The 14,935-nt window shown below is 35.9% G+C and overlaps 1 protein-coding gene across 4 annotated transcripts in view; it reads left to right on the top strand.

Moving 5' to 3' along the window:
• The window catches only part of SEC24B (SEC24 homolog B, COPII coat complex component), a 91,950-nt gene that overhangs the window by 38,755 nt on the left and 38,260 nt on the right, over window positions 1-14,935 (top strand). For 2 of the 4 annotated variants that reach the window (XM_082600503.1, XM_082600502.1), the window contains exon 4: window positions 1,426-1,530. The exons of the other annotated variants lie outside the window; for them this stretch is intronic. In XM_082600503.1, the coding sequence (XP_082456629.1) occupies window positions 1,426-1,530 (105 nt within the window). The remainder of the gene's footprint in view (window positions 1-1,425; window positions 1,531-14,935) is intronic. 4 annotated transcript variants of the gene reach the window in all.

The following is a 14,935-nucleotide window of genomic DNA, read 5'->3' as shown; positions in this document are numbered from 1 at the left end:
CCTGAACTTATTTTACATTGATTTTTACTTTCTCAGATGAATTTGTGATAACTGCCATTTTATCTGTATTTAAAACATGTTTCAGCAAAGCTAGCAGATTCTTCTATGACTTCTTTAGTCATGAGGGTCAAAGCTTCATTCATATACAGTTTAACCTTTGCTCTCTTCTAAGTTCAGATTTTACTCTTTAATAGCTTTTTTCTTATGATAGGCATGAGTTATGTTTCTCCATGCTAATTTAAAAGGTCATCTGAGGGCTTCCCTGGTGGCGCAGTGGTTGAGAGTCCGCCTGCCGATGCAGGGGATACGGGTTCGTGCCCCAGTCCGGGAAGATCCCACATGCCGCGGAGCGGCTGGGCCCGTGAGCCATGGCCGCTGAGCCTGTGCGTCCGGAGCCTGTGCTCTGCAACGGGAGAGGCCACAACAGTGAGAGGCCCACTTACCGCAAAAAAACAAAAACAAACAAACAAAAAAACCAAAAAACAAAAGAGGTCATCTGAAAAAAACAATGAAGAGAGCATCAGAGGTCTACCACATGATTTTTTCGGTGAGGCAGGGCTTCATTGTGCTTCCAATATTGTGAAGTGTTCTTGAAAATCTTTTGCTAGATTAATCAAATAATAAAAATATGCAATCAACTTTTTTTTTAAAGGAAAGTACTATACAGTTACCAGTTGTTGTGCCTTTTCCACAGACTCTGCTTTCTCTTGCTGTATCTCACACTGAAGACTAGTCTCATTCACCTACTTCAGACTCACATGTAGGCATTAGTCTGATGCTGAGATGATTGGCCATCTCAGAAAATTTACTTTTCTGTAATTGTCTCACTTGTAGGGCCACAGTTAATAAGCCTTTTTTTTTTTTTTTTTGAGCGTCTACTCTGAGCAGAGAACTATGCTCAATACAGTTCTTTTCCTTAACTCATTCTTTTTCCGTTATGAGAACTGAGTTACCAGCAGGGTGGCATTAGCAAAAGGAAGGTACCAAGTATATCTGTACGTGTGTTGTGTGCTGTATAAATTCATTTCAGTAGAAATGATCACTGCTCACCAAGAATACACAGTCCCAAAGGAAGTATACCACAAGGGCCCCAAGCTCAAAGAAGGTAAACATGTATAGAGCTCAGTAAAACGTTCAGAGAATATCAGTGCAGTTTCCTAAGTATTAACAGTGTCAGACATGGTACTTTCTTTTTTTACACTTAAATCAATTAGTTCATATTAAAGCTGCTTTTACTAAACTGCTTCGCAGAGATTTTCTAACGGTTTGTTTCAGTTTTGATAATAAATTAGCTGATATTAATATGCATGCTGGGATGTTCTTCGGAATGTCAGAGTTCTTTCTCACTTTTAATGCAATGTCAGAATTTTATTTCTCATCTTTCCTGTTGGTTTGACTCTTGTGTTTGTGCTTTCCACTTTACAGGCATGCAGTATGGTGAATATGTTAATAATCAAGCTAGCTCCGCACCAACTCCCTTGTCATCCACTTCCGATGATGAGGAAGAGGAGGAGGAGGATGAGGAAGCAGGTCTGCTTTAGCTTTACACCAGTTCTTGATCTTTTCCTACTCAAGTTTTCTTTTTATGTCCACAGTCTTACTAGTCCTTAAAAAATGTGTCTTTGCAGATTTAGCTCAATAGCTTGGTTTCAGCTATAGAAGGTTGGGTCACTCGAAATGAGGTGTTTTGCATGTTTATTTGTTTTGTGTTTTCTCCTTTGGACCTCTCTACCATTTTGTAAGTAACAATGCATTTTTCATGATGATAGAGTGCTTTCTTCTTTCCGAAGTGCATTTTCTCTCATGCCACATGCAAAAGAATGAGTCCTGACTGAAGCTTTTGGCTGATGATTGCTGTAGCACCCTTTTAGGATTCCTTTTAGTAATGTTTTATTTTCTGCTTTGCATGCTACTTTAGTCTAATCAAAATGAATCATGTGGACTTTATAAAAGTGAAAGAGAAATAGGACATTGCTCCTCTGAAGTCCTTGTGGCCTTTCCTGTCATATATTTAGAAGACCCCAAATTTTTAGTTATTTTCCTGCTTCATGAAGTAGTAGTTCACATCATGCTAGATGAAGAAACTGTGCATGTGATTATGTGTTGCAGGCTGTTTAATATCTTTTTCTGCCTTTGATAAGTATAACTGTTGAGTATTAAGCTATTCAGTTCGTCCATTAATTCTAATAGTCTGACTGAACCAATAAGTGATGACCTTTCAGGTTATTATACATGACCATGATTCTCTTTCTGTTATCTTTATAATTGCGTGGAAGGATTTGCTCTGTAAACAATCCGCTTAACTAAAAGTTTCCACTTCCTTTGCATTTTTTAAATATTCAAATCCTTATGCATGATTTGAGGTGGTGGGTTGAAAATAGAGTGTTCCAGATGGAGAGTAATTTTTCTTACCTTAAAAATCTACATACCCATTTATCTTTCTGAATTTGGGGTAATTTTATTTTATATAATTTCAATCTTATAGAAGAGTGAAAGAAACTACCGTATACACTTTATACCATTTTTGCCACATTTGCTTCTCTCTATAAACATTTTTTCCTACGTCATTTGAAGGTGGAGATATCCTGAACCTTTACCTCTAAATACTCCAGTATGTATTTCCTGACTGTAAGGACAATGCCTTACATAACATAAACACAATACAGTTGTCAAGAAATTGAGCACTGTTGCAGTAATATCTGTTACACAGTCCATAGTCAAATCTCAACAGTTGTCTCAGTAAGATCATTTATAGCTGTTTCCATGACCCAGGGTCATGCACTGAATTTAGTTGTCATTTCTGTTTAGATTCCTTCAACCTAGAACAGTCCCTTAACCTTTCTTTCTCTTTCTTGACTTTGACATTTTTGAATAATAGAGGCCAGTTATTTTGTAGAATGTCCCTCAGTTTGGGGTTATCTGGTGTGTACTTGTGATTAGATTCAAATCATGCACTTTTTTGGCAAGATTACCACTGAAGTAATGTTGTGTTCTCAGTACATTGTGTCCGAGGCACATGTTGTTGATTTATCCCCATATTGATGATGTTAACTTTGACCACTTGATTAAGATGGTGTCTGCCAGGTTTCTCAACTGTAAAGGTACTTCTTTTTTCTATTGAAATTAATAAGTAATTTGTGGGGAAATTCTATGACACTACGTAAATTTCCTGTTCTTTTTTTTTAAACCGTCACTCATTAGTTTTAACATTCATTGGTGATTTTCTAGTTCCAACATTCCTTCTATATTTATGAGTTGAGGTTTCATTGTGAAGAAGAGCTTTCTCTTCTCCCTTGTTGATTTCTTTGGGTTCATATTGACTCATGGATTCTTATTTTATTCAGTGGGTAATAATCCATTACTGTCATTAATTATTTTGATAGCAACTTGTCCTGGCCAATAGCAGCTCCTTCAAACTGTCTTTTTTAAATGTTCCCATGAATCTTTAAGCACTTATTTTAAGTACCTTAAGTCCTCGATAAGATGTTCCTAGCTCATCTTGTATTTGGGCTGCTGCAAGCCTGGGACAAACCATTTCCTTTAGTCCTGGTGCCTATAGTAGAGAAGGGTGTTTTAGAAACCAAGATGTGATCGTAATGTGTGGTCATTGCTAATGATGGGTCATTGCTCCCAGGTCCTGAATTATTATTATTATTTAATGTATATATTATTCAGATCCTACATATGTCTCACTTTTTAATCTCATGATCCTTATTTTACACATTCCAAAAATGTGTTATTTTGCGTAATGTTATTTGTCAGCCTAAATTACCCCCATTTTTTTTCTGCTTACAATTAGGTGCAGTGGTTGAAAACCCCTTTTCCTTAGACAGAAAAAAAAATTTGGAAAATCAAAAAGATTTAGCATTAATGGCTTTTCTCCTATCACCTTGTCTTATTTAACTACTTTTTTCTTGAATATATTACAGATTAAAAATCCCTAAATTCTTAACTCACAGCATTTAGATTTTAATAATACCTAACATTTTTGAGTACTTACTGTGTGCCAGCTGCAGCACTAAAGAGCTAAAAGCTGTGGGGTTTTGTGTCTTTTCTTCTAAATTCAAATCCCGACTTTGTCACTTATTAGCTTTGTGACCTTAGACAAGTTTCTTAAACTCATTGAGTCTCAATTTACTCATCTGTAAATGAGGAATAATAACAGTAACAATTACATATGGTCGTTTTGAGGATTGAAGGTATTCTTCGTAAAGAGCTTAGAATAGTGTCAGGCAAATGGTAAAATCTCTCAAAAAAATTAGGTGTCATTACTAACATTGAGAACATGTTTTTATCTCAATTTGTTCTTCTCAACAATCCTGCAAGGCAGAGATAATTGGCTCCATTTTGCAGATGAGTTGACTACGATCTGAACGTGTACAGTAACATTTGTCTCTGGTCACACAACTCCTAAGTAGCAGAGTGGAGATTCAAACCGAGGTCTGTCTGCAGAGAGGTGTGAAGAGGACAGTCTTTATCTCCTAGTGAGAACACAAAGCTCTGGAATAGGTGGGAACTAAAGGGCACATGGCAGTGGTCACCATGGCATTTCTTATGTGTTGTCTTCCTCCTTTGCCTTTTTTATTATGCAGCAAAATAATGACTGGACTATGGACATTTTTACTAGGATCCTGGTGTTATCTCTTCATGGTTTGTAAAAAAAAAAAAAAAGTCCTATTTTTGTTGATTGAAAATTAAAGGGACATTCTAAGTGAGGGGAAAGAAAAAATGGAAAGAAAATCTAGCTTTAAAATGAATTTTATGTTATTTTTTAAATCCTGCTCAGTTACAGTATTTTTTTTATATGTAAAAAGGTAAAAGAATGCCTCAGATTGGTGCGGAGATTACATAGAAGTGTATCTGTCAAGTAGAGATTTTGGAGTGCTCTATTTTTTAAGCATTTCAGTGGTATTCATTCCCTGTAATCATGAGATTTTTGTGTATTTAGTTTATGTGGATTATTCTCCGATTTTGGAAAAATTTATTAAGCAGTAACGAAATACCAACTAGCAAGCAGGTTTGGAAATCAGTAATAATCTTCTTTATAGTTATATTTAAAGTAACTATCCTCTTACTTTAGCTTTTCATTTATTAAAGCTTAGGGTTTCCTTGACAGCGTGTCTATCTAGGAGTCAAGTACACGGATATTTATTTAAAACTTTCAGTTTTAAAACAAAATTTTGATTTCAGTTCTGATTTTACATTAAACCATCTAACTATATTTCTTAAATTACATGCTACAAATAGGCTTCCTTTTTAAGGTTTCCTCATTAAATGCACACTTTGAAACTAAAATAGGATTTTGTACTAGAGACAGTCTTATGTTTTGTTGGCAGCTTCTAAAAGTGCAGAATTGTTGGAGAATAAACTTAAAGAAAACTTGAACAGATAGCAAGATATCAGGTTCCCATAATGGTTACATCTTAAACTCCTCACTAAGTTTATTCAGTCACAGGTATTCACTCCTTCAGTTGTTAGTGCTAGAGTGGACCTTTTATTAGTTTTAGATTCAGTACTGAAGACAAGTACTGTCATACCTATACTAGTAAGGAATACTAACTTGAAAATGGGAGTGAAAGGGAGAAAGCAGTGAAATAAGGTGAAAGGGGAGAGTAAAAAACCAAAGATCAGTATCAGCCCTAGTCCCTGGGAGACACTGTCAGCTAATGTTCTGTCACCTGCTATCCATACTCCCAGTGCCTTTCCTCTAGGGAGTTTTCTGGTTAGGAAGAGGCCAGAGGACAGCAGGAAGCTCTCTCCCATGGCTCTAGTAATGTGACAGCTTGATGCTATATTTTGTAAATGATGTTAGGAAAAAACTTCTGATTTTTTCATAATGAGTTTTAAGGTGCTAGTCAGTTTTTATTTGACTTTCACACAGGCTAATGGTAATTATTCAGTGCCAGGTACTATGTCAAAGATAATGATATGTTTATGGTTTGCTTGGATATTTTAAAAGGTCATGTTGTATTTTGATACAGAACAAATTAAGTCAACTCCTGTAGATAACAGCACAGTATTGGCCTTATCTCGAACTTCCACAGAAAATTCTTCTTTTTTTTTTAATTCAAGTATATAATATGGTATTGTTAACTATAATCATTATGCTATACATTAGATCCCCAGATCCCTAGAACATGTATAGCTGGAAGATTGTACTCTTTGATCAACATCTTCCCTTTTCTTCCACCACTCCCCTACCCTCCGCCAAAGAAAATCCCTAAAAGGGTTCAAATCTATCTTTCTCTTTAACTGATGTACTATGTGATTATTTTGACAAATAAATAGCTTTCAACTAATTCAATACATATTTACTATATTTTTTAAATTTTAGAAATTGAACACATGTTCTAGGTCTGTGAAGGATATAAAAAGATATCCATGCCATTAAGAACAGTATTAGTTTCAGGGTTTTCAGTATTCATATACATTGAAAAGAAAATGTGGTCATGTGTTTGCAGATGATACCTGTTACCTGAACACCTAGCTTGCAAACATCCTGTATATATAATTGCTATAGCTGGAAACTCCAACTCTCTGTACAGTGGAAGAGGGCAGAGTATTAGGGCTATAGCAGAAGGAGATATGGTACCAGTGTCCAGAGTTAGAATTCAGAAGGCACTTTCAAATAGAAATAGTGATTGGATGGTGATTGGATGTCTAGGCTAGCCCTAAAGCTAATTAACTGAAATACTAAACATTTGCAAATGCTTTATTTTTTCCAGCCTGTCATAAATGTATAGTGTTTAATCAATAATATGGATTATGGGTTTTTTAAGAGTGCTTATGAAACAACTTGGGATAATAAATACCAGTTATTTCATTATTTCTTTGAAAAAGTAAGTTCTGAGTTCTGAACAACCAACTTATAAATAGATAAATAATGCCCTATTTGTGAGTTTGATTAAAAGCCCAAGAAGCTCACAGTCTGATTTGGAATATAGAACAAAATGATAGTAAGTCCTGTGTTAATCATAGTGTTTTATAGGACTACATAGGAGAATTTGGAACCAGATGTAGGGTGGGATGACAGGGAGGATTCTCCTGGAGGGCGGGCAGGGGAACCTAAACTGAATCTGAAAGAACTTGGAATTGGGCAAGTGAGGGATCTGGGGAGAGGCAGAGACACTTTTTGAAACAAAGCAAGACGCTTGAGAGAAGGTAGCATATTTGGGGAACTTTAGTGAATTTGGGACCTATGGTTTGCAGAGAGCAGTAGCAAGAATTGAATGAGGGTGAGTAGGATGGCTGGGTAAGATCTTTAAGAACCTTGCGTTTCCTAGTAAGGAGTTTGGATTTTATCTTGAAGGTAGTGAGAGGTCACTGAAGGAGTTTACATGGGAAAATAACATAACCAAACTTGCATTTTGGAAATGCAAATTGATTTCGCATTTACAGAAGAAATTGATTAGAGCTTGAAGCTTTTGGAATAAGCCAGTGAGAAATATGAGTTCTTAGACTAAGGTAGAAGACAGATTGGAGAAGGGGGGAGAGTATTAGCAGAGTATTACTGAAAGAAGAGAACCATTTTTACAAATCAAAAGTAACTTGGTTCTCAGTGATAAATGTTAAGGAAAGTTTGGTTGAAGTCTGAGAACAAACGATTGGCCTTATCCATCAGGAGGTTCTTGTCTTGGTCTTTCTTTTCCCCTCTTTTGTAGCACTGCTTTAGCATAGGAAGAGGGAAGAGAAAAAAAGAAGAACATTTCCTGAGTCTCTGGCTAGTATCTGTGTAATTTATGTCTGTTATAGCTGTTTAATCTTAACATTAGGCCTGTGGAGTAGGTGTTATAACATCTGTTTTTACAAATAAGGAATGGCTCAGAAATGTTAGGAGTCTCGTCCATTTTCTCTCAACTGGTGAGTGGTAGAGATGGAATTTGACTTACAGTTTTTCCATGTTTTATACAAGTTATGAGGAAGTGAAATCTCAAATTACCTGGTTAATTTCAAGTTGAACAGTACTAGTAAGTAAGTATATTAGACTTGGTTGACCCATGGAGAGAGAATGGCTTCAGTTTTTTTTAGAAGGCTTCAGTGCATCCTGGTTTTTTCCCCCCAACTTCACAGATTCTGAGCTATTCATTTGACCTTACTCCTTACTTCCTCAGATTCAGCTCCGGCTCTTTTCTGACTTCCCCTTTTCTTCTCTCAACCTGTGACATAGAGCCAGTAAAAGAATGAGGGAAAATGTTTCCCAAGTATTACATTCATACTCACCCTCCTTTTGATCTCAGAATATTTGTTATCACTAACTGTAGCGTGAAGTGACTAAGGCACACTGGACCTATCAGAGGTTTTAAGAGTGGTGACAAGTACCAAAGCTTCTCATTCGACTAAAACTAGCTCGTATTTAGAAAGCAGTATTTTGCTTGGTATCGTGGTTCCAAATATCAATACAGTAGCATAGCTGCCTTTATAGACTAATAATATGACAGGGAAGCAGATATCATATGTGATTACAGTACAGCTTGAAAAGTACAGTAATTCGGGGTTAAGAAAATGTCCCTATATAGGAGAAGAAATGATTTCCATTGGCATGTCAGAAAGGTTTTAGGAAGGGTTTGAAATTTGAAGGATGAGTAGGAATTTGCCATGTGGAAAAAGAAAATCTAGGCTAACAGACCAATATGTACGGTACATAACACAAAAAATAGTGTATTGGGATGAAGAGTGAGAAGTTGGGTGTGACTGTGTCATAAGGTAAAAGAGGGAAGATGGTACAAGAACAGGTGGGAGATGGAGGTGACAAGGAAAGTGGAAGACAAATTTTGAAGTTTTTTTTTATGGCAGTATAAAAGCATTTAGACCTTATTCTGTAAAATGGTAGGGGAACTAGTGAAGGTGTTTTTAAGCATGTTTAGAATATTGACATGTTTCATAATGTACCTTTTTAAAAAATATATTTTGATTTGTGTTGCAGTAATGGCATAACCTAATTAGAATTAATCTGAACAATAAATTTTAGCAAAGTTTGAGTTTGTTTAGTTTAGTGGTTCATCTGGATTTATAACTTTTATTGTTGCTTTGATATTTTAACAAGTTCAAAATAGAGATTTGCATTTGTTCTTTTCTTCTGAAAGTGAATTAAAATATTTTTTAATTTATTTATTCAACTGCATTGGCTCTTAGTTGCAGCATGTGGGATCTTTTGTTGCAGCGCGCAGGCTCTTCGTTGCTGCGCTCAGGCTTCTCTCTAGTCGAGGCGTGCAGGCTCTCCAGTTGCGATGTGCAGGCTCTAGAGCGCGTGGGCTTAGTTTCCCCACAGCATGTGGGAATCTTACTTCCCCGACCAGGGATTGAATCCGTGTCCCCTGCATTGGAAGGTGGATTCTTAACCACTGGACTACCAGGGAAGTCCCTGAAAGTGAATTTTATTTTATTTTTTTATAACTTTATTTATTTATTTTTACTTTTGGCTGCATTGGGTCTTTGTTGCTGTGTGCAGACTTTTCTCTAGTTGCGGCGAGCAGGGGCTACTCTTTGTTGCGGTGCACGGGCTTCTCATTGGGTGGCTTCTCTTGTTGCAGAGCACGGGCTCTAGGTGCGTGGGCTTCAGTAGTTGCGGCACCGGGCTCAGTAGTTGTGGCTCGCAGGCTCTAGAGCACAGGCTCGGTAGTTGTGGCACATGGGCTTAGTTGCTCCGTGGCATGTGAGATCTTCCTGGACCAGGGCTCGAACCCTTGTCCCCTGCATTGGCAAGCAGATTCTTAACCACTGTGCCACCAGGGAAGCCCTGAAAGTGAATTTTAAACTAGCAGGTTTCAAGTTATCCAATAAATAAAATAGAATATTTCTATCAAATTAATACTTTAAAGTTTGTTACTATAGCATTATTATCTAAATGGGCAATATTTTTAAGCATTAATATTTGATTTGACATGGATGGAAAGAAGAAGCTAAGCAGCATAATTAAGTAGTATTATGTATTATGTACCTGTTAATCCTATACTCCTAATTTGTCCCACCCCCTTCTCCCCTTTAGTAACCATAAGTTTGTTTTCTATGTCTGTGAGTCTGTTTTGTTTTGGGTTTTTTTTCTTGTTTTTTTTTTATTTTATTTTATTTATTTTTTTATACAGCAGGTCCTTATTGCTCATCAATTTTATACACATCAGTGTATACATGTCAATCCCAATCACCCAATTCATCACACCACCCCCAGACCCCCGCCGCTTTCCCCCCTTGGTGTCCATACGTTTGTTCTCTACATCTGTGTCTCAATTTCTGCCCTGCAAACTGGTTCACCTGTACCATTTTTCTAGGTTCCACATATATGCGTTAATATACGATATTTGTTTTTCTGACTTACTTCACTCTGTATGACAGTCTCTAGATCCATCCACGTCTCAACAAATGACCCAATTTCGTTCCTTTTTATGGCTGAGTAATATTCCGTGGCATATATGTACCACATCTTCTTTATCCATTCGTCTGTCGATGGGCATTTAGGTTGCTTCCATGACCTGGCTATTGTAAATAGTGCTGCAATGAACATTGGGAACATTGGGGTGCATGTGTCTTTTTGAATTATGGTTTTCTCTGGGTATATGCCCAGTAGTGGGATTGCTGGATCATATGGTAATTCTCTTTTTAGTTTTTTAGGGAACCTCCATACTGTTCTCCATAGTGACTGTATCAATTTACATTCCCACCAACAGTGCAAGAGGGTTCCCTTTTCTCCACACCCTCTCCAGCATTTGTTGTTTGTAGATTTTCTGCTGATGCCCATTCTAACTGGTGTGAGGTGATGTCTCATTGTAGTTTTGATTTACATTTCTCTAATAATTAGTGATGTTGAGCAGCCTTTCATGTGCTTCTTGGCCGTCTGTATGTCTTCTTTGGAGAAATGTCTATTTAAGTCTTCTGCCCATTTTTGGATTGGGTTCTTTTTGTTTTTTTAATACTGTGCTGCATGAGCTGTTTATATATTTTGGAGATTAATCCTTTGTCCATTGATTTGTTTGCAAATACTTTTTCCCATTCTGAGGGTTGTCTTTTTGTCTTGTTTAAGGTTTCCTTTGCTGTGCAAAAGCTTTGTTTTTTTTGTATATAGATTCATTTGTATTATTTTTTAGATTCCACATGAGTGATATCATATAGTATTTGTCTTTCTCTGTCTGACTTCACTAAGTATAATTTTCTCTAGGTCCATCCATGTTGCTGTAAAAGGCGATATTTCATTCTTTTTATGGCTGAGTAATATTCTATTGTGTGTGTATATATATAAATATACACACACACACTCTACATGTCCTTAAGCTAATTGTCAGTTGATGGGCACTTGGGTTGCTTCCATGTCATGGCTATTGTAAATAGTGCTGCTGTGAACATTGATGTGCATATATCTTTTCAAATTAGAATTTTTATTTTTTCTGGATATGTACCCCCAAGAGTGGGATTGCTGGATCATATGGTAGCTCTATTTTTACTTTTTTAAGAAACCCCCATACTGTTCTACATAGTGGTTGCACCAATTTACATTCCCACCAACAGTACATGAGGGTTCTCTTTTCTCTACACCCTCCCCAGCATTTCTTATTTGTAGACTTTTTGTTGATGGCCATTCTGACCAGTGTGAGGTGATACCTCATTGTGGTTTTGATTTGCATTTCTCTAATAATTAGTAATGTTGAGCATCTTTTCAATGTGCCTGTTGATAATCTGTATGTCTTCTTTGGTGAAATGTTTATTTAGGTCTTCTGCCCAGTTTTTTGATTGGGTTGTTTGTTTGTTTTTTGATACTGAGTTATATGAGCTTTTTGTGTATTTTGGATATTTAACCTCATGTCGGTCTCATCGTTTGCCAATTTTTTTCTCCCATTCTGTAGATTGTCTTTTCATTTTGTTGGTGTTTTCCTTTGCTGTGCAAAAGTGTTTAAGTTAGATTAGGTCTCATTTGTTTATTTTTGCTTCTATGGTGTTTTTTTTATTTTATTTTATTTATTTTTTTATACAGCAGGTTCTTATTAGTCATCAATTTTATACACATCAGTGTATACACGTCAATCCCAATCTCCCAGTTCATCCCACCACCACCACCACCCCCCCGCCACATTCCCCCTTGGTGTCCATACATTTGTTCTCTATGGTATTTTTATAATAACAACTTTATTGAGATATAATTCACATACCATAAAATTCACTCATTTAAATTTAAATAAAGTTCTGCGACCATCACTGTGTAATTGTAGAACACTTTCTTCACCTCAAAGTAGAAACTCCATGTTTTAGCAGTCACTTCCTTTTCTTGTCCCCCTACATGCACGCATGCGCACATACATGCACTAACCTACTAATTTACTTTTTGTTTTTATAGATTTGTCTGTTTTGAACCTTTCATATAAATAGATGATATACTATTTGGTTTTTGTGACTGTCTTCTTTCTCAGCATAATGTTTTCAAGTTTTATCCGTGTTATGGCATGTATCAGTCCTGTGTTCCTTTCTATTGCTAAATAATATCTTATTGTGTGGATAAATATCACATTTTATTTACCTGTTCATAAGTTGTTGGACATCTGGGTTGTTTCCACTTTGGGGCTGTTATGCGTAATGCTTCTGTGAGCGTTCATGCACAACTGTTTGTGGGGGTGTATGTTTTCATTTCTCTTGAATGGAATTGCCAGGTCATGTGATAACTGTTTGCCACCTTTTGAGGAACTGTCAGACTGTTTTTCAACATGGCTACAACATTTTACAATCTCGTGGAGGCTTCCATTTCTCCACATCCTTGCCAGAACTTTTTGTTATCTGTCTTTTGAATTACAGACATCCTAGTGGATGTGAAATGGTATCTCACTGTGGTTTTGATTTTTATTTCCAGAATAGCTAGTGATGTTGAGCATCTTTTCATGTGCTTATTGGCCATTGGTTTATCTTTTTTGGAGAAATGTCTGTTTAGATCCCTTACTCATTTTAATTTGGTTATTTGTCTTTTTATTGTTGAGTCATAGAGTTCTGTAAATATTTTGCATATTAGACCTTTATTAACTAGATATATGATTTGCAAATATATTCTCTCATTCTGTGGGTTATATCTTTATTTTCTTAATGATATCTTTGGAACACAAAAGTTTTTTAATTTGATGAAGTCCAGTATATCTATTTTCTTTCTTTTGGTGCTTGTGCCTTTGATGTCATATCTAAAAATCCATTGCCTAACTGAAGGTCGTGAAGATTTACTCCCATATTTTAAGAGTTTTAGCACTTACATTTAGGTCTATGATCCATTTTGAGTTAATTTTAGCATAAGGTGTAAGGAAGGGGTCTAACTTCATTCTGCTGCATGTGGATATCTAGTTGTTCCAGCACAGTTTGTTGAAGAGAATATTCTTTCCCCATTGAAATGTCTTGGCATATTGGTTTTGTTTTGTTTTGAGGTGAAATCTACATAACATAAAATTAAACATTTTAAAGCATACAGTGGCATTTAGTATATTCACAGTGATGTGCAGCCACCACCTCTATCTGATTCTGTCATTTGGGTTGTCGTGCAGTCACCACTTCTGTCTAGTTCTAACTTTGTAAATGTAGTGAACTTGATAAAACTAAACATTTTCATCATCCGAAAAAAGAACTCTATACCCATTAAGCAGTAACTTCTCATTTCCCCCTCCTCTCAGCCCCTGGCAACCACCAATCTACTTTCTATCTCCAGAGATTTACCTATTCTGGATATTTCATGTAAATAAAATCATTCAGTGTGACCTTTTGTGTCTGGCTTCTTTTGCTTAGCATGTTTTCAAGGGTCATTCATATTGTAGCCTGTATCAGTACTTAATTCCTTTTTATAGCTGAATAATATCCCATTGTATAGATATACCACATTTTGTTCATCCATTCATCTCTTGGCGAATATTTGGGTTTTGGTGTATTGTTTTTTAATGCTATTACTTCAAGACTTTTGACCTTGTATATCGGCATTCTTCTTTAGTTATAAATTCACAAATACAAGGAAAAGGAAGAGCCATTACTTCCCATTCTTAATTAAGAGTAATGACTTATATATGCAACAATATTCTGTTTACCACAAAGAAAGCACTTAGTATGTATTAGTGTCTTTCACCTATTATTTATTTTATAGCCTTCATCTTTTGTAAGTTGCTTCATAACCACTGTCTCATCTAAGCATCGCAAGAACATTAAAAAGCACACATAGGGCATTTAAAAAATTGTTCTCATTTTGCGAGAGAGAGTATTATGATGATTGTCACTTACCCAAAGTTATTTAGAAATTAAATGACAGTCTAATGTAACTACAGTCTTTTGCCTCCAGATCATGTTCTTTACTGATAACAAAATGTTCCTACACAAAAAATTTTAGCTATTATGCCCTGAGTCAATACACTGAGTTCTTGTAGTTAACCAAAATTATTCAATGAAAGATAGTTATGCATATCTATTCTTTCTATATCACAGTTGAAAATTAACCTAAAATGTAGTTTAAACCCGGTTATAATATTGGTGTTAAGAGCCAGAGATAACCTCTGTACCACAGAATTTTGTCTTCTGGTGAAAAAGACCAAGATCTTTAACACAAGAGAGAGGCTGAGTGTGTTTTCAGTTTTATTAATTAGTATATACTCTAGTGTATCTACCTATGTTAACTGTAGGCTCTCAATAAAATATTTGTTAAGTGAATGAATGAGAGAAATATATGTTCTACCAGCTGTGTGACACCACTACGTTTTATCGTAAATGGCCACTGAATATTCCCGTTAGTCTTTCAAGTTTTGAACGAACACATGTAATAAAAATTCTTATAGTCTAACACATATTTATTAGAGTACCTTTTATTTTTGTTACCTTATTAAATATGGCAGGTACTGTTTAATATTTATTGAGCAGATGAATAAACCGAGGCATAGAAAAGCTTAGTAACATGCTAGGTAGCAACCCAAGCCATAGATTCCTCTCTTATGAAGGTTTCATA

The sequence above is a fragment of the Mesoplodon mirus genome (genome assembly GCF_964341445.2).
Source record: "Mesoplodon mirus genome assembly, chromosome: 2".
NCBI classification, from domain to species: domain Eukaryota; kingdom Metazoa; phylum Chordata; class Mammalia; order Artiodactyla; family Ziphiidae; genus Mesoplodon; species Mesoplodon mirus.
Note: the sequence above shows the minus strand (reverse complement) of the source record. Positions and strands in the feature narration are given on the sequence as shown.